This window comes from Larus michahellis, chromosome 2, assembly GCF_964199755.1.
Source record: "Larus michahellis chromosome 2, bLarMic1.1, whole genome shotgun sequence".
NCBI classification, from domain to species: Eukaryota; Metazoa; Chordata; class Aves; order Charadriiformes; family Laridae; genus Larus; species Larus michahellis.
Genome location: NC_133897.1, coordinates 137,195,201 through 137,216,269, shown reverse-complemented (window position 1 = coordinate 137,216,269; position 21,069 = coordinate 137,195,201). Strand labels below are relative to the sequence as shown.

The following is a 21,069-nucleotide window of genomic DNA, read 5'->3' as shown; positions in this document are numbered from 1 at the left end:
AGACCCACAGTCACAAACCAGCATTTGCATAGGGATAATCAGATAGTTGTCTTCAAGAACTTGTGAATATTCTATTTCAACAAATTCCTTTCCAATTGAAATTTTTACAAATTAAGCTAAAAAAAAAAAAAATTCTCTAAAGAAGGTTTGTTTTACATACCAGGGTCATATGATGGCGGAGGTGGTGGAGGGAGTTTTCCACCATCTTTAAGATTAAGTCCTTTGGCTGCTCGTATAGTTGCTATAAACTCCTCGTGCTTTCGTCTCCAGTTGGACGGCTTTTTGGGTGGTTCTGGCTAAGAAGCCAAATGAGAAAAAGCTTTATATGTCTGACGCTTTTACTTCAAGCTAAGTACATGCCTTATTTTAGTACAGAACATTATAGTTAGATTTCTTCCAGATCCTAGTTGATCTAATTATCACAAATTGCCAGCAGAAATAAGCCTTATTATAATGCATACCTAGTTTGCCTAAAATGTTCATATGCAGAGTAAATAATAACATACCCGTGGCTTAAGAGGTTTTACTGTGGGAATGTCAGTTCCTTCTGCTCTTTGTCGGCTAGAATCGAATGTCTTCCTTTTCTTGGCAGAAGTTTTTTGGCAAATGGGTCCATGCTTTTTCTACAAGCAGAAGAAAGACAAAAGGAGAATACAGAACTTATGTTTTGAAAACTTAAGTTATTAACATGTTATTTCCCTCTTTCTCAAGATGCCAATCAGCAAACAAGGTACGACTCTTGATAAATAAGATCAGACTGCTTTCACTCAAACATTTATGCCAGCCATTACTTTTAAAATGGAACTACAGGAATTCACAAATGCATATACATGGTCACAAAAATTTGGGAGATGAAGAAGAAAAATAGGAGGCATCTGTATTTGCTCCTTGCAAATAAGAAATTGATGTAAGGTAGGCAGCATTTGCATTGAGTGGCGAGACAAATCAGAGGTGTCTGAAATCCACATTCATATTTAAGGACAGACCAACTTCTATTAAGACTGGAGAACACAGTGTTTTGAAGATGGCTAGCAAAACATTTACTAGCTGAGACTACCTAATACTAGGGCTTACGTTTGCAGAGACAAAAAATGATTCTGTGACCCTAGAGAAGACGCTTTTAGAAGTATATATTTTCAGAAAGTGATGGGATGCTGAAATAAAATTAAGCTCCTCCTTCTAAGGAGCTTCAAAACTGAGACAACTGGAAACATTAATTATTTAGGACAAAAACCCACCAAAACCAAGCATCTAGATGTACTTTATTTCGCTATAGTGACCATCGCTTAACTCTCATATCAACTTATCAGAGCTAAAAGCTAACAGTGCTCATACCACTTACCAGTGCTGCTGGAAAGAAAGTCCTTCCACAAATCCTACATGGCAACAGGTCTCCAGTTTGCACTGTAACCTCACCTTAAAAAAAAAAAATATTTCTATAAGAAAGTTTGTTTAAATTTGCGATAAAAGTTTCTTCCTAGATTGCTAACCTCATACACTTAGCAATAATAACAGTTGTTACTGTACAAGTATACATTCTTTGAATTGGGCAGACACTATGCAGATCAGAAAGGAAAAGATGATACTCAAGTCCTTACATACTTTTGGGAGCAGTCAGGCCCAGTAACATGTCACCATCAATTCTGATAATTTACAATGCAAAACTCTGCACCTTTAAAAGGATGGCTGTATGTCAACATATAAATGACAGAATCACTGTAAGTCACAATGACAGCCCAAACACACACACCAAGAATAATGATATTTAGTGGATATTTCTGTGTCTTTGGAAGAGAATCACCTATTATAGTATGAAATATAAGTCATATCCCATCACTTGTTTTTCTCTACTAAGTTAAACTATTCCACTTTCTCTTGTAGTAAAAAAAAAAAATCTTTAATGCTATTTTTACTATATTTTTTATTCAGATCACTGACAGTTTACAAAAGCATACTTGATGTTGCTATTCAAGCATTAGTAACAAAAATGGAAATGGTATACCTGACACACAACAGATTCACAGAACCAGATAAAAGACCAACAAATCAAAGTACCCAAGCCTATGCAAGCAAATATATTCATATAGAATACATTATGCAATGGAGTCATGGCAGAGATGCAAAACTCCTTAGGGATTCCCAATAACAGGCACCTATTATATTTAGTACTGTACCAGTGGGATACAGGGATATTTTTATACCACATATACATCAATAACGAGGCAGTAAGTTTGGATTAAGTTTGAGACTTACTAGTTGCTTTCTCTGTTCTCAGTCTGACCACTGCAGACAATACAGCTCCCTCTATTTATACAAAGTTAAAACAAAACCACTTTGAATTGACTTGTATTTTAGGCAAACTAGTGGCTTAAATTAACAAAGTTATGAACATAGCAACATTCAATGATTTGATCAGCTTTTGTTCCCAGTTCCCCAGTGGAAAACAATTTTCTATCTAAACATAGATACCTGTCAATTAACTGTAGGACAAGTCCTAAAGAGCACAGGTAACTTAACAAAATGTTTCACAGCAAACAAATGTAGATTCGGGCAGCCCTGGTTCCCACTGAAAACCACTTTTTCCAAATGTAAAGATTAAAACTGAGCAAAATTTCTAGTACCAATATGTAACTATTAGGTCTATTTTTGCCTTTTTCAATTACTTCTATAAAATGCATCATCAGTATGTACCTACGTATAATGCATGAATTGTATGAATAAACTACATTCTATACATACTATATTCAATTTAAGAATCACAAATCATATGAAAAGTGTTCTGCAGTTTAAAACATTTATGTTCATACCTTTAATTTATATACTGTTTCCATACAGACATGAATACGCCCTCATCACACATAGCAGGACTGTACTGAGAGTAAATGAGTTTTACAACTGAAGTCATAATCAAGCTTCCTTCTCTGTCATCTAAATACACGTGTTTAGATGTACACAGGTAGGGCGAAATAGGAAAGATGGAAAACATGCAAATAAATCTTGTTTTTCTTCTATTCTTGCACGTGAATTATACTTGTATGTTATCAACATTTATTAAGAACTTTTGGGTTACTGTTAACTGTATTTTTTCAATTTCTATTTTAAACAATCACGTCTGAAAATTTTTCCAGAGGCCTGTTTTCTTAAATCCACAAGCCGGAGCATAACATTAAACACAAGTAATAACGTGCACACTGGTCATACATAGCTTAGATGGCTGGAGCCCGCCTTTACCATTTTCCTCAAGGGTAAGCAGCAATGGTTGTAAGGTTTTTCCCAATTGTCCCACTCAAATATGCGAGGTCTGCACAGATTGTTTGTTTTTTCCATTACTTCATTCTTCAGTGTTCTCAGCACTCTTAATAATGCTAACAGACATCACTGCAAACCCACTTCTGCTAAAGAATTAAACTTCCTTTTATCACATTATTCCAATAAAACCTTCAGCTTTGCAGAAACAAGCGAGAGGGCCATTTCATGGAAATACAAAGTGACACTGTTTGTGTCTTTAAGAAATTAGATGAAATAAATCAAAATTAGTGATCTTGAAATCAGGTGTATAGTATAAGATTAAGGATTTGACTGAGATAAGAATTCTTTCAAATATCTGCCTTAGTAAAAGAAGAAAAGCTACATTTTCCACCTTTTTATTTTGTTCGCTGAACTCTGGAATTCGAGCTTGTGTTTAAATTCACCATTAAAAGAGGTCGACTTGATAGATGTTCACCTGATCGAGCAGTATTTACATATGACATACCAATGCCTAACAAATGCCAATTAGCACTCACTGCAGCTACAGTTACAGAGCTGGATTTCCTTACAGCATTCCTACCCTCCTTTGCTGCTGGCAGGTACTCAATCACATTTGCCAAGAGCCATTTCTACTGCCAACACCTCCTCCCCTAGAAAACAAACCACTGACCCAAAACACAAAAGGAAGTTATTTTAAAACATGAGAGTTCCTTAAGTTTTGTTGAAAATGGGAAGCTACAGTCCTTTAGATTTGCACACTTATTCCTTCAATTTCTTAATCATTCCTCACCTTTAAAGTTAATAAAAACAAACAAACAAAAATACAACAAAAAACCCCATCAAAACAAAATGACAAAACCTTAACATTTCTCCCTAGGAGCCCATGAGCCTTCCCTTACAGAAGGGTTAACAATGCCATCAACATGACATCTGATAATTTAAAAATAAAACATGAGAACAAAATTGTGAAAGTTGAAAAAGAGGGGGGTTTTTTTGTTGTTGTTTTTTAAGGCATTCATGCATGATGTCTATCCCACCTGGAGTACTGGATCCAGTTTTGGAGTTCTCAGCACAAGAAGGATATGGACCTGTTGGAGAAAGTCCAGAAGAGGGCCACAAAGATGATCAGAGTGATGGAGCACCTCTCCTATGAAGACAGGCTGAGAGAGTTGAGATTGTTCAGCCTGGAGAAGAGAAGGCTCTGAGGAGACCTTATAGCAGCCTTCCAGTACCTAAAGGGGGCCTACAGGAAAGCTGGAGAGGGACATGTAGTATAGGACAAGGGGTAATGGCTTCAAACCGGAAGAGGGTAGATTTAGATTAGATATCAGGAAGAAATTTTTCACTATGAGGGTGGTGAGGCACTGGAACAGGTTGCCCAGAGAAGCTGTGGATGCCCCATCCCTGGAAGTGTTCAAGGCCAGGCTGGATGGGGCTTTGAGCAGCCTGGTCTAGTGGGAGGTGTCCCTGCCCATGGCAGGGGGGTTGGAACTACTTGATCTTTAAGGTCCCTTCCAACCTAAACCACTCTATGATTCTATGATCTAATTGCAGTCATGGACTGACTGAACTTTTTTCCTGAACAAAAGTTAACAGAAATGGTTGCTAAATTGGGATGCACCAGGGGCCAGGGGAAAGAGGTTGGAAAAAAAAAAAGGGGGGGGGGGAAACACGCAAATCAAGAAATAGAAGGATTTGCTTGGCGAATGAGTCTGAGAATAGAAATTGGTCGTAAGCGCCATGGCAATTTCTTCAGTCTTCTTTAAGTCTAGCAACAATGCAGGGTTTACCACCATTTTGGTTATACAACCACAGAAAACCCAAGACCCAGCAGCTACACTTCTTTTTCCTTTTACTATCTTTAATAACACTAATCACCAGCAGTTTACATCCTTGGATTAAACATGAATGAATATAGTTAACTTGGAAAAGGACAGACATAATTATTACTGTTTATCTAATCTAAACACACTTAGGGAAAAGAGAAATATGTTCAAAATGGTCATGTGAATACCAAAGCAAAAGGAATATTTCAGCTGAAGTGACGCCAGAACAATGATATACAGCTTTACACCCTGTTCTCCTACTGTCTGCCTGAGACCAGGTCTCAAATAAAAACACGGAGTTCAACCTAGTAAGACACTGGGTATCTGAATTAAACAACGAGATTGGAAGTTTTATTAGCAGCACTACAATAATCTCATCAATTCTGTTTCTAAACTATCCCTGTCAGAGTTCCTCTCGCTCCACCGACTTCAGTACAACCACCTTCCAAATTATTTTTTTTTCTACCTGCATGGAAGTTATTGCACACATTCCTTTTGAATGTGGTCACAGTCTAGTTACCCATACTTTCTGATCTTGAAGTGGGAGTTTAGCTGTAAAGTTTGAGTGGACCTCAAAGTCTGACAGCATAGCTGTACGGTCAGTCTCTCAGATGTAGCACAGTGTTTTCCATACTCTCATATATGAGTTTAGACTTCCTAGAAACCTAGATTTCGAGGGAACAACTTTTTTCTTTCTCTCCTCTCAGGTTCAAATACAGCAAGGAATTGACAGCAGAAAGCGCAAGCCGCCAGTTCTCAGATTTATCTTTCTTAGTACAACGTGTGGATCCATCAATACACACAGGTTTCCTCTGACACAGTCACAGACATAATGCTCGCTCTTCCTGTCCTGTTTACAAATTAAGCAGTTGTGTAAATAGACTCCACACTTAGAGGCAGAAGTCTTCAGTATTGCTGAACAGCTATTAATTGAAGTTTTATTACAGTTTTCTCTTTTGGAGAGCTTTGTATACCCAAGTATGTGTCTCCACTTAGATATACAAGTGCAGAATGCTTCAAAGAAACAAGACTGCACTTAGTCTCAGTAACAGTATGTTGTCATGACGTAAAATCTGTCTGACTGCCCTTCAAACCCTTTTATTCATCTGCAGCAGTGACAGTGCTAAATGACTTGGGCCAGACAACTGTGATAATCAGAATTATCAAGCCTCACTGAATTCAAACTTGCAGAAACACTCTGGTATGATTTCCAGCCTTGAGACTAGGTACCTATTTGAAAACAGCAAGAAATTACAACTGTTGAAAATTATTACATGAAGAGTGCTTGCCAAATTCTCCTGCAAAGTTGTATTTATTGCTTTTAGCATAACTCCCCTCTCATCTCCAAAAGTATATATTTTTTTTCCATATTTATTTTCCATATACTTCAGGTATGAAAAAAAATGCAGTGCATTCCCCAGATGAATTGGAATCTATATCAAGCCACAGCATCTAGTTCTTTGGGGACTGTCAGTCTCCCAACATATGTCCACTAATCAGTACTGACCGGGCTATATTTTTTTAATCAACACACTAACAAACAATAGTCTGAAAAGACGAATGACATATACTATAAACAAGAATCACCTAAATGCAACAACATTGGTAGGGAACACTTCTTTGGACAGCCAAATACAATTTAGAGCATTAAATAAAATAATGAAAAATGAATGTATAGAAGTGCAAAAAAAGTATATCAATAATGGTGTAAGCTTTGCAAGTTTTCATTACTTTGCCAAAAGGAATCCTGAAATGCAAATGCAAGTCAGACAAATACACCATGCTGCTTAACAGGCAGTACTTGCCATACTTCAGTAAAGTCTGCTTGATCACTGACGACGTGCATGATTCACCCCACCAAGCAAATCCCTTCTTGCCTATGCTATTCAGCAGTTCGCAGGAAGAGTTAGAGAAAGGAAGAGGAAATCATAGTAAGTTCTGTCTCTTAGCATTCAACCTTTCGCGTACTTTGGAATTTTTATGCAATTAGGTTATTCACAGCTGTATAACAAATAGCAAACCAATCTACTTTTATCTAACTACCCCCAATTTTAGAGGAAAGCCTCACGAATTCTTTCCTACTTCTGTATTGACAATGCAGTCTAATCTCATATAAACCTGTCACTTCTGCTTCCAAAAGATAACAAAAAGCGGTATACCTTCCATTCCTTCAAGCTGAAAAGCTTGACTAAGACTTTCATAGCACCTCTGCATGTTTTTATATCAGCTCTTCAGCCTGACAATGCAAGTGCATTATATTTGTCAAAATTACTGTTATTGCATTGAACATGACTCTGACGATGGTGAGTTTGGTATTACTTCCTTGAAGTATGAAAATAACATATCAAGGAGAGTCCCGTTGCCTCAAAGTGACAACCTGGAGGAGGATTCTGTGAAGTGGGGTTTTTTTCTGACTGAGAAATCAACTGCACGCAGTCAAGAATGGTTGTAACAGCAGCACACACACAGCACACTTGATGGTGTACTCCCCTTTTCTATAACTGTCTGTTCTTCTTTTCTCTCTTCCTCATATGAAGCACAACTTTTAATGTGAAAACATGCCAGTGTTACACTAAACATCCTTAAAAAGAAACAGCTCTCCTGGACTCTTCCCCCAGGCCATATCTCATAGGATTCCTCCAAGCAGACCCCAAACCAAGTCAAAGTCCAGCCTGAAGCCTCAACTTCAGGAGAAGTCCGGGGTTGAGATCGTGCTATTTGCCCAGCTCCCTCCTCTCAGTATCCCAGATTCAATCATCCCATGGTCACTGCAGGTAAGGTTGCCCCTGACCTTCATATCCCACTGTTTGTAGGTATGAAGTCCAGCAGGAGTGCCTCCCCTTGCCAGCTCCTCGATCACCTGGGCCAGGAATTTGTTATCAATGCATACCAGAATTCTCCTGGATTGCTTGTGCCTTGCTGATTTGTCCCTCCAGCAGCTGGTTAAAGTCTCTCACGAGGTCCAGGGCCTGTGAATATGAGGCTCCTTCCAATTATCTGAAGGAGGCTTCACCTTCTTCCTGATCAGGTGGCTTGTAGCAGGCACTCACAACAACATTTCCCACATTGGTCTGCCTGCTAACCATGATCCATAAGCTCCCAGATGGTTCCACAGCAAAGCTCCATGCATTCCCGCTGCTCTCCCACATAAAGGGCAACTTCCCCCCTTGCTGTCCAGCTGGTTCTTCCTGAAGAGCCTGCATTCACCCACTGCAACACCGCAGTCCTGTGAGCTGTCCTACCACCTACGCATGATCCCAACAAGATCTTAGCCCTGAAACTGCACGCAAGCCTCTGATTTCTCCCATTTGTTCCCATATTGTGTGTGTTAATGTACAGGCACTTAGAGAGGCATTCAGTCATGATGATTATCCAGAAAAATCTATGAGAGTGTCCCCTGCAATGCATATGGAAACACAACAAAACCAAAGGCAAATAAGCAGCACTATTTGATCAGTCTGACTTCCAGATACGCTATCTCATCTGCCATTAATGAGCTTTAAGATCAACTAAAGCCACTAAAAAGCATGTGACCTGCAAAATCTACATACATGTTATACATTTCTGCTTTGTCATCATAAATTCACTATTCTCCTGTATTAGGTTACAAGCACCACAATGACTGTGAGCCATCAGTCAAGCAAAGACTAGTCTTCTCACACTAGTCTTAAACCAAGACTGCGTTGCACTGCTGAGCCCCAAAGCAATTCTGGACTTACCTACTCTACTACCCAAATGTCATTGGACAGAGCAATCCCAATCTAAATCTGCTTATCAGAATATTACTTGGCTAACAATAATATGTTAAAAACATTTTTGATAATAAACTTCATTTATAATATATTGATTCCTAGCTCGCTCACTCCCTGGAATTTCTTTAAGAAGTAAGCCTACCCCTCACCACCTCCAGTCAACTGTTTAACATACTACTGGAACTAGATTTTACTGAAATGCAACAACTGCTTTTGATAATAACCACATCATGTGCATGTGTGCAGGTAAAGAACATGCATCTTCCCACTATATTCAACCAACTAATTCAATTACTAGATCAATCTAGTTTCTGCAATTTAAGTTAAAAATGTAAGAATTGTACAAAAACTACAGAAAAGGGTATAAAATCTATTAGTTTTAAAATGCTGAAGAAACTAATCTGAAACACTCAAATTCCTGTTTGCACACATTACCTCCTTTCCTTTAAAGGTGAAACACTCTGGTAGCGCACTTCCCCTGTCCTATGGGCCTAAACTTAGCTTTCAGAATATTTCTTTAAGTATAATATTTATTTCCAATTTCTTCCCCAAAACATAAATATTAACCAAAAAATAAACACATAAGTGCCTTAGAAAAAAGTAAATACATTGACCACAATTATAGCGTATTAAATGTCAAAATTAGATCACTTAACATAGGTGCAAATATGCCTAGTGAAACCTAGCAGTTCGATGCAAAGTCATACTTATCATTGTGTTTTAATGCCTACCGGAGACAAACAACTTCTTAAAAACAATATGCATTAATATTAGTTTTGCATTTAAATCTTTAATAGTTTCCAACGTGCTGATTTAAGAATAGTACTGTAAAATTAATTCTTCCTTTTGTTGGACTGATAAGATACCTGAAAAAAAAACAATTTAAAAAAGCTGAAGTATCCTAAGAAGGCAGGAGCCTCTCTCAAATGGAGCTTAAGAAAATGGCTGCCAAAGTAAGGAAGCTGCTGCATGCAGCCAGTGAGGCAAGACAAAGATGAACACTAAAGGGAAAAGACGACTCATATTAATACTATTTTTTGTTTTCAAAACAGAAATAATTCTCTACATTACTAGGGGGAAAAAAAAAAAAAAAAAGACTTGGCATTAGCTTATTCAGAAATTCTGTCAAAGCAAGCATAAGCACTTGCCTTCAACAGTCATGTTACTAATATAAACCACCCCAAACAGTGCAGGCATTCTAGTTTGGGGGAGCAGCGTGTCTCTGACGTTTTCAGTGCCAGTGAAGGTTCTAGGGACAAATGCTGTTACAGCACAGCTCTCAGCAGAAGATGCTATACAGTGAGCCTTATTCTTAGGAGACCTCGCAGACACACCCAGACTGCTGAGAGTCTAAATGCTTAATCACAGTAGTCCCTACTTGGCATCTGCAAGGGAAAGCTCTGGGTTTGAGACTGCAGGCTATTTCCTGAGCAAGCAGCCACCCATCCCCTCCCAACCGCAGCCAGCCTTCCCCGGCTGCTAGAGCGCAGGCTGAAGGAGAATGCTGGGGCTGGGTAAGCGCTGCCATTACCCACCACAGAGAGCTGGACTTCTGCCCTCGGGCACAGCTGCCCCTCTGCCCATTATTCCTTAGGCAGCAGCAGTCCTGACCCGCTGGGATGGGCTGTGAACAAGTGTGGGAAGTGGCATTTAGTCGGCTCAAGCAGCTGTTGCCGGCATCCTCCCAGAAAAAACAGCAGGCTGGAGAGAAGCCGATCAAACGCCACCATTGGACTGCTCCAGCTTAAATGAAGTCAGGAATTCAGTGCTTGGATCCCCTCCTCCATCTCCTTCAAGCAAAACAGAGAGCAACAAATACGCCAATGTGACAGCTTGCTTTCTTGCCATCCAGCAGTGAAAGCAACAAGCACACATTAACCCATGAAAAATGGTCCTGAGATTCAGCACACGGTGAATTCAGCACTCAGGAAAGGACTTTTAAAGTCACCTTAGAGATCACTACATTGTGCTCAGTATTTTCACCAGTAAGTTCAATGAGAATTGAGGAACAGCCAAACAGCACACGGGCTATGAAGTAACAGCGCTGAGCTACCAACTTCAGATTTAACATAAAATTTGTCACTTGTAATGACAAGCGTGCACTGATTCCTTTTACAAAACGTGAAAGTTATAAATTTGACTTTCAGTATCAATCTAGTACTATAACAATACTGATATACAAACAAAATAATAAAGCTACAGACTTAAAGCAACAAAAGTAAATTTTAGAAGAAACATTTAAGTCATACAGAAACCTACTTTGCCATTTCACTGAACATTTAATCTTGCACATAGTGAGAAAATGCAACTGCAACATTGGAAATATTATTTAGATTTTTAAATGTCACCAATGCCAACTAATACACATTCAGCTCTCTGCGTTATGGAAGGAATCATTATAAACTGGGTAGAGTTCTTTCTTATTAATAGCATGCTTAAATAACAGATATAGAACAGATCTTTCATCTATACTTCTGAGCTTCAGAAAAGCAAAGCACCAGCTTCTGAGGGCAGAAAGTCCAGGCCGAGCATCATGAGCATGAGGGGGTGTTCCACAGTCATAAAAGCACACCATAGACTGCTGCCAAAAGACAAAGTCCTGACCTCCAGCATAACCATGTCCCTCACACGCACACAACTGCCAGGAGCTGCTGTACAAATGAGCTCTGGGAATTGATTTTGCTAAGCTCCAACAGAGAGAGGGAGCAGGCCGAGCCAGATTTCAAAAGTAGCCCATACATTGACGTCGGATGGACATGATTGTGCAACTGTGCTTCTAAAGACAACCTTAATCTAAAATGGCAACTAGAAACATTCTTCTGAGTTGCCAGTAGATCAATGACTGGAAAAAAGCATTAATAACCAATTAAATATTTTTTTTTACTGGTTTTGCCTACATTTTTCCTGTCTTAGGGACACCTTTCTACAGAAAGTTCATCCAAGCCTAACTTACTGTGCATCTAGAGAAAATGCTTGAACTGGAAAACTGTAAATAAAAGCAAAAGCACTTGCTTCAAATGTTTTGAAGCAAAAAAGGAAATTATTTTATTTTGAGACAGTTTGTTTAAAGAAAGAAAAGCATAGCACAAAGTGACCCACAAAAATGTAAAATACTATATCCTTCAGTTTCAAGAACTTCAGCATTCAAGGATGCTGGGTAACAGTGTGGGGATATGAGTGTTCACAATGAAAGGGCATCTAAGTTTTAGAAATAGCTTATTGCCTTTGCTGTTCTTAATCTCGTGAAGGAATATCTCACATCATGGAAAAACACTTTGATAAGCTGTAGCTTTTCAAAGTACTTTCAAGAAAAGGTTCACAGAGTAAACATGAGATCTAGCAGTTCTTACTCCCACCACTCCCAGTACCTACTGAAACATGAACAAAATGTAAACCATTCCCAGCAAAGTCAGAAGTTGGACAAATTCTGCTGCAAGAATGACATGTTTTTTCAGGCTTCTGCTTTTTTATCTGTAGATCTGCTTTCTTCCCACCCTTTGTAATGAAGGTGCTAGAGCTTATGCAGCACAGCTGGCATAGCTGGCCTTGCTAAGTTAGCTCACAGCCAAATCAATTGATGGATGGGCTGCAGATGATATGCAGTCCCAACTGCAGTCAAACACATAGCTGACTCAAAATTAAAGCAAGCTTTCCCCTTCTGGACAGGCAACATATGATTGTCACAGGATTGCCATGAGAGTTGGAGCACCTGATAAAGCACTATTGGATAAGTCACTGGACACCACCTTTCAAATTTAAAAGGCATTAATAGTCGCTAAGCATAAAGAATAAATAAAATAAAACAGAACCTCTTGAGATTTTAATGCTGAATCATGTTGTCCAAATTTATAGTCTTGATGAAGTCACTAGGCATAAGAATAGAGTCTGATGATGGTAAAATCTACTAAAGATGGAAGACAGGTATTCAGTAAGAATTACTTCACTTCTCCAATTTTGCTAGAAGGGATAAAGAACAAAGGCTATTTTGTGGTCACCCCTATTTAAGTGTTTAGTTACCTCTAGTGAAGCAGAGCATGGAAGGCTTAATGTCTGTGTTGTCATAGTTACTCAGAATAGGTCTGTATTTTTTGAAGTAATAAGGTTAAAACAGCTTGCAAAACACAGTAAGGACAGGCCTACCGAAATGCTCAGATAGCAAGCTCTTAACTTCATCAATTCCAAGCTGTTATCTATGGATACTCTGGAGGGCGATGATATCTTTATCAACCCAACTGGCACAGGACAAAGTTGCAAATACTCTGTCAGCAAACACATACCTGCTCTTCACTGCACTGAACACTTCCCCAGCATTATCGGCGTATCCTAACACCCCCCCTTAGCTATCTGCTTGCAAAAAAAGGATGCCTGGCAAAGACGCCCGCGCGGCTCGATACCGTACACCGCCTCCCCCCGCCCCTACCCCGCAGGGCACCCGCTGCTTGCGGCGGATCACGGAGCAGGCTCACCCCGCTCCGAGTTCCGTGGCAGGATGGGACCGGCGAGGAACGGCCACAACCCCGCGGCTCGACAGCGCCCGAGACAAAGCCCAGCCCGGCCGTCCCTGCCCGCCGCCCCTGCCTCCCACAGCCCGCCGGGCTCTGCGCAGGGGCCCCGCTGCCCCTGTTCACCGACCCTGCTCCCCCTCAGCGGCGCTCCCCCACCTCAGCCCCTCAACACTCCCGGCCGCGGAGCCAAACGAGGCCGCCGCGCCGCCTCAGGGGGCTCCGAGAACGGGGAAGGCGGCGCCCGGGCCGCAGCTCCCGCCGCCGCCCAAGCACACCCCGCCGCAGCACAAAAGCGCGACACGACACGACACGGCCCGGCCTGGCTCGCCCCAGGCGCCTGCCGGCTGCCCCCGGCGAAGGGGAGGGTCCCCCTCCCCCCGCCGCTGCCCCTCACCTTCCAGCCCCTCCATGGCGCACCCCAACCACCGGCTCCGGCCCCGCCGCTGCTGTAGCAACGCCGCCACCTCCCGGCCCGCTAACAACCGCCGCTCCCATTGGCCGGGCGGCGCGGGCGGGCGAGCCCGGGCGGATCCTCACGGCCACAGCCCCGGGGCGGGCGGACGGGCGGAGCGGCCTCCCCGACGGGGACCGCCTGCTGCTGCCACCGCCCGGCTCCGCTCCGACCCTTCCTCCTGGCCGGCAGGGCCCCAGCGCCCCGGCCCGCCCCACTCTCACCGGCCCGGAGCACGGCTGTCCCCGCCGGGAGCTCCCAGCCCGCCTCCGCCCCGACAGGCCCGGGTTGTGCCACCCGCCCTCTGGTCGGTTTCCCAAGGGAGCAGGGGACCAAGTCTGAGCATCTTCCTGGAAAAACCAGGCTTAGCCCAACTCTGGTACCATCTGGCATGTCATCTAGTCCATACGTTGAGGTTAAGCTATGATCAGGATCTTTTTCTTGGTCAGGGTTGGAAGGGACCTCTGGAGATCATCTAGTCCAACCCCCCTGCCGGAGCAGGGTCACCTAGAGCAGGTTGCACAGGAACACCTCCAGGTGGGTTTCGAATATCTCCAGAGAAGGAGACTCCACCACCTCTCTGGGCAGCCTGTTCCGGTGCTCTGCCACACTCAAAAGTAAAGAAGTTTTTCCTCGTGTTCAGACGGAATTTCCTGTGTTCCAGCTTGTGCCAGTTGACGCTTGTCCTGTTGCTGGGCACCACTGAGAAGAGTGGACCATCTTCTTGACACCTGCCCTTCAGATATTTATAAGCATTGATGGGGTCCCCTCTCAGTCTTCCCCAGGCTAAACAGACCCAGGTCTCTCAGCCTTTCCTCATAAGAGAGGTGCTCCAGTCCCTTGATCATCTTTATAGCCCTTCCCCTGGACTCTCTCCAGCAGTTCCCTGACCTTCTTGAACCAGGGAGCCCAGAACTGGACACAGTACTCCAGATGTGGCCTCACCAGGTAGAGTAGAGGGGGAGGATGACCCCCCTCAACCTGCTGGCCACGCTCTTTCTAATGCGCCCCAGGAGACCATTGGCCGCCTTGGCCACTAGGGCACATTGCTGGCTCAAGGTCAACTTGTCCACCTTGGCTCCCAGGTCCCTCTCTTCACTTGTATATGAAGACAAAGTAAAGTAAGAAGAAATAACTGTGCTGTTGAAAAAGCAACAGAGCCATCAGTCCCCAGGTGAACACGGGGAGCAACTGAGGTGGTGCCAGGGGCCCATCACACTCAGCACCAGTGAGCTGAACCGAGGGGCGCTGGGGTGCAGCACAGCGTGAGGCTGGAATGGGTGCCCCCTTGCTTGTGGGAGAGCTGTGGACACCCACAGGAAAAACATGAAAAATGGTTTTCAGGTTCATGTCCTGAAAATAATTGCAGGCAGTGGATTCCACCCCCTTTTTCCCTCCTGTTATTTTCTTAAATGAAAGAGATGCTAATATAAAATTAATATCTGAGGGTATCTCCTGCTACAGGATAACGTTTGAGGAATGGATGTTTTTGGAAAATAGTACTACTAAATTGCTGTTGACTAATGAATGTGAATGATGCTTGATACATATTGAAATTCTGTTCCTCTTACAAAAGCTCGCCACATTTTTAGCAACAAAAACATTTCAAGATTTTTTTTTTCTTCAAGACATTATTTTAGAATTAATTCTTAAGATTGTTATTTATCTTTCTTGTGGCAATATGCTATGAGCAACTAATACAGTTTTTCTATGTAAACTACAGTCTTACAGAAATTACTACTGTCTTTACAGGCATATGTAAATTCTTATTCTAGACCAGTTGGTTGATATAGATTTGCCTGTCCATAGAATCACAGTTACTGTCCCAATCATGGTACATCTGGAACGCAACTCAAAGAAAGCAAAACAAATACATAAAACCTAAATTAAATCAGAGATTATGATCACGTTGTCTTCTCTGCGTCCCCTTGGCACGGGACAAATAGATCCAGATGCTGCACGCCAAACAGCCAGCATGTAAACCCTGATTAATATATGATTAAAATCATCCTTTGAGACCACAAGCTTGAATATATATGGCAATTCTAGCTGCAATTTTTCTAGGTAGTTTAGAACCATACTAAAAATACGTTTCAGATTTGCCTTTGATCTATAGAGCTTATGCTTATAAAATTACAGGCCACGCCAGAAGGAACTAGTTTGCCACCATGTTGCAGAGTCCCAAACTTTGCAAATTATCCATTAAATCTTTGATGTAAAACTTAAATGAGCCCGTAGCTAGCAAGCATTTGCTGTTTAACTAGCCATTAGGGCAGCATATTAGAAGTGCTCTTCCTTGCATGGTATTTCTGTACTTGGACTGCAAACTCAAAAACAGAGGCCTAGGATCATTTCATCTCTCAGCTGGCAAATCCTTTATAATGAAAACATAAACATAAACATAATTTTTATCTTGTATTCTCAATTTAGTGAAGGGTTTCATATTAGAGGAGCATTTTTTTTCGTTTGGTTCATTGTTTTTCTTTGAAATTCATGGTTATTTTTGTTAAAAACTAGGGCAGGAGATAACTTCAGCTCACCCATCTTAGAGTGTCTACAACGTGTTGCTCACATCTGAGCTCCCCATCAAGTTCCCCCCTATAGTCTACAGAGATTTGTCGCTAATATAGGCTACGGGTTGAGGGTGCAATCTGCCTGGCCAAATGTAACAGCTGTTTCAGGATGTGAGACAAGTAAATAGTCAATACGCGCATTAGAGTAGTCAAATGTTACTCTAGATTTCTTCAGGCTTAGTCTTTTACTGAAAACAGATTTAATGCTTAGTTTTGCTCTGCAAAAGTGCCGCTGATTGACTTTGTCATCCCATTACTCATCTAAGAAGTGGAAGAAATAAGAGCTGGCTTATAGAACGAATGGGCAAGTGGTCGTTCTGCTGCAAAGATAAAAGATTCTCCTGGCTCTTGTGGATGGTGTATGAACATTTGTTGTAACTAAGCATACGGACAGCATACTTTAAAAGACTCCCAATGCTGAAAAGTAGCTGTCTTTTAATTGTGGTGTTCATGTGAGGAACAGGGCACTACTCCTCATCGCGACCGTGCCACATGAACCTTTTCATAAATTTACCTTAGCTCCGTACTGACCCCCACCCCTCAAGCCTGTGTTATTCTGCTGTAGACCTACTACTCCAAACGCAAGTCGGTTCTGCAATGACATTCCTGTAACATTTAGGATTTTTTTTTCCCCAAATTCTATGCTAAATTTATTAATTGCTAGTTTGCACCATGTATGCTTGTGCCAACATTGATTTCTGGCTTAAATATTGTCCTTATTGTTTATATCTCTGATGTATTTTAGGCAATTAGCATGCATTCTGTTTCAGTATTTGACTTGTTAGCCTAAACAAAGTAGGGCTTTTCTAAACTATTCTCAGAAACTATGCTTGCCATTTCCATAGTCATCATGGTACCCTTTGCACCTATTCCACATTAGCTCATATTTCATACATGATCAGAATCCTAAACTGTCCCTCAGATGTGATCCTACTGCATTGCTTAGAGTTCTTTGCCTCTGCAGGGACTATTTCTACTAAAGCATCTTAGGTTACATTTGCTATGTTATGGTAAGCTTGCAGGCACCATGTATATATTTAGCTCCTTTTCCATATCAGTTGTTTTGCAGAGGCAGCAATGACGATAGGAATTTTTGCCTCTAAAGAGTAATACAATCTGAACACCTTCTGTTCAGAATCTTCAGTATCTCTGAGAAGGACCAAGTAAACATGGCCCTAAATGCAAAACTCACATTTTCCTTATTCACACTTATTTTTAAGAACTGAAATACAAGACTAACATAGACCTGACTACCTGTCACCAAATTCCAGAATGAATTCCGAAGAAGAGAGGCAAAAGTGGTGGTAAACTCAGACATCAAGCAGGAGTATAGGGATGCCACCTTAGATCTGGACAGTTTCCAAAAAGACTCATGTCTCTTTCTGCTGGCCAGTAAAGAGATAAAGAGATGGTTTTTCAGTTTTAGTTGGTAAAAAAGAGGAGTCTGCCCCCAGGGAGAAGTTGTGAGTGGTAAGTTATGAGTCTGTGATAAATTATGAAGACCCATTTTCCCTACTCTTTGTGGGCATAGATAAAAGTTACAGCTTAGCCTGGATCTTTGGTTGCATAAGGCAACATCTTCAAAAGTGAAGTGCCTGGAGATGTGGAATCGTGGTCTAACGTTTGAAAAGGTCCTGAATTTCAAAAGGCAGGGAAGCAGTGATGACAAATCTTTCTGCCAGAATCTGTCAAGATCTCTTGTAAAAGAACTGGAGGACTGTACTCACAGGTCCCAGGTGTATTACTGGTGCATGAAGTTGTCTCTTTCCCTGGATGTGATGCTCGTGACCAGCAGAGCCTGGCTGGTCACACAATAAACTCGAGCCATCTCCCATGTGTAAGCCCTGTTTGTCACTCAGCTCCTCATGTGATAGTAATACCTGGATTTTGATCATCTGAGAGGCACGTATAGATCACAGGAGATATTTTGTAAAATGCAAAGGGGAGAGGATTGTGGCATTTAGAAATATTCATATGGCCATAACAGTCACCCCAGGTAAGGACGGCTGCTGCAGAATATGTGCTGTGAGTCTTATAAGCAGTTTAGGCAGGCCAATGGGAGCTGTGGAATACATATGGCTTACTCTATATATCAGTATAGAAAAATCCCTAAACTGAAGCGCTCCAAATCTTTAGTCACTTTAGAAAGTGATTCTGCGATCCAGACTTTGACAATGCATTGCCCTGGATCTTTGCAAAGCTGTGCAAGTCCTTCATTTGGGGCAGAAGTGTCATAAAAGGCCTAAGTCCTGTAAAATGATCAGAATTTCATTAACATTTCAAATGCTTTTCACCATTTGAATCCCTGTCACAATGACTAAAATCTTTATAGAAAATCAAAACCTGTTCACTATCTTTCATGTTAATAATGAACATTGGATAAAGCAGGATTTCCCAAAGTGGCATTTTAATTAATACACTTTGCACTGTAACTACCTTCTGGGAATTCAGATATGCTTGCACAGGGAGACTTTAAAATTTAAATATTCCTAATAAGCTTTTTCTTACAATTAACACTAATTGAGGACTACAGACAAGAATGATTAATCTCCTACTAAAATAATTCCTCAGTTGAATTACTACAAGAGTGCCTTTTGTTCTTTTGTGGGTTATAGTCCCAATTTATATTCAGGATTGGGCTATTGTGATTTTGCTATCAATCTTTTTAGCAACCCAGGTTTTTTTCAGTACACTTTTATACTTTTGTTTGCTGTGGACTCCCAAATTAGGCAGAACAAGACCAGAGGCCACAATGAAAATTGGTGAGCAGTGCTGGAGTGAGCAGCTTTTGTTCTGTCCAAACATGAATTGCTAAATTTATAAACTTGAGTACAAACTGGTATTAGAGCAAATGTGATGTAATAATGCCCAAAACACAGATAAAAGAATAGTTTAAATTCTAGGATGCCACACTGTTAGATATATTTTCTCAAGCCAAGTAATAGGAGGAGGCCGGGGACTGTGACTTCATCCAAGGCTGTAGTTCTTCAGTTGGATAGCAAACAACAAAAGAAAGACTATTTTTTCCATTGGACACTCTACAGCTGGAGTAATTCTGTATCTTCTTGATCAGTAAACCATTATTGCCACCAAAACCAGTTATCCTTCTGTGATGACCATGGTTTCTCAGCTCTTCACTCTGACCTCCTTCTCCTCCTCGTTGTGCTGGCCCAGAAGATGTTCATGTGCTCAGGTGGTTTGGGGACTTACCCAGCTCCAGCATCCTCCTGTCTGATCTGTGCATCTTTCTGGCTATGTGAACAGCTGTGCCAGCGCAGGGGAGGGTGTCTGCATCGAAACCAGAATGGGTAGCCAGTCTTTGGGGAAGACAGAACAGACACTTTCGGTGGGAGTTTGTGTGGGCTAAAAGAGCAGGTAAAGTCAAGAGTTACTTTGGCTCAGCCTGGCGGATGCAATGAAAAAATATGAAGTTTTTTCTCCAGCAATAAGCCTGAAGATTTGCAAAAAGACTGCAAGTTTCTAATCTCCCATCTCAGATGTTAAATATCTTTCCTGATCTCTGATTTTGTTTTTTGTTTGTTTTCTTTGTTTTTGTTTTAAATATCCCATGCCCATTAAAATGTTGTTTTCTGATCTAGGAGCACAAAATCCTGAGCACTTAAAATACAGCCCTGTGTGTAGGATTGGGCTGTGCTGTCTCTAAGGTGCTATATGAAACCCTAATGGATCCATTACAAAAGTCTCACCGGAGCGATTTTTTTTATTATTTAAATGAGCTCAAATCCTGTCATGGGTTTGTAGCAGCCATTTCAAAAACAGAAGGGACAAAATGAGGAAAGCAGGCCTTCCTGTTTGTTGCTGAAATGTGAACTGTTGCATGTTTCTTCTTCCTGGTGTTTTCAAGAATTTCTGACATTTTGCTCCTGAAATAAATGTCTATTTAGAGACTGAACCAAAATAGCAACTGTGGAAAATGCTAAACTGTTAGAACATTAGGAACTTCTGGAGAAGTCAGTTTCCCAAATTGTGCTTCTGCCAGGCATGTTCTCCCATCAGCCTTTTTCCACTCCTCAAAGTACCCCATAGTGTCCCCGGCAGCGGGGAGAAACCAGAGCTCCAGAAGAGAGTGAGAGCAAATCCTTCTTGTTCAGGGTATGGTGACAGTCTCCTCTAATTAGGATAACAGCTTGCTTCTGCTACCTAAGGTATGCTTGTGGTATCTGTAAAGCTGGTACTGAGAAGCTGAAGGAACAGGAGGATTATTAAGTTCTTTGCTTACATGTTCCTTACATTTTACGTATTTGCTTACATTTTCTCTTTTAAAGCAGGTTTGCCTATGTACCACCCCCTCACGGCCCCAGCTGCACCTTTCTGTCTCAAGAAGCTTCATTTACTTTGCAAGACCAATTAGGTAATTCCAAACTTATGATTTGAGCATAAAATTCTGGCATTTACGACTCAAATAACACAATACACACAGTTTTTCTATGCAATGTGCTTCCAAGTCCCGATTAGAGAAATAGTTAAAGTTTCATGGCAGGTAGTACCTCTGCTGTTTTCTTATTTCCGTATATTGGCATTTGCAACCTATATAACAGTCCTCAAATGTTGGGGTGTCAGTTTTCACAGTTCTACTAGTAAGATAGCTCTTAAAAAATGAGTGGGAAAATCAAAGTACAGAATAAGTAAGCTAAACAGATTGACTTTTAGTAAATCCCCTATACTATTTGTATTTCATCTCCAACACACTTC

The 21,069-nt window shown here is 41.3% G+C and overlaps 1 protein-coding gene across 6 annotated transcripts in view; it reads right to left on the bottom strand.

Annotated features, from left to right (window-relative positions):
- ZC2HC1A (zinc finger C2HC-type containing 1A) overlaps positions 1-13,836 on the bottom strand; it is a 37,128-nt gene extending 23,292 nt beyond the window's left edge. For all 6 annotated transcript variants that reach the window (XM_074577313.1, XM_074577314.1, XM_074577316.1 and 3 more), the window contains exons 1-4: positions 13,727-13,836; positions 1,343-1,416; positions 507-623; positions 161-296 (exon numbers count right to left, since the gene is read on the bottom strand). In XM_074577313.1, the coding sequence (XP_074433414.1) occupies positions 161-296; positions 507-623; positions 1,343-1,416; positions 13,727-13,742 (343 nt within the window). In that variant the 5' untranslated portion in view covers positions 13,743-13,836. The remainder of the gene's footprint in view (positions 1-160; positions 297-506; positions 624-1,342; positions 1,417-13,726) is intronic.
- Positions 13,837-21,069: the final 7,233 nt, after the last annotated feature.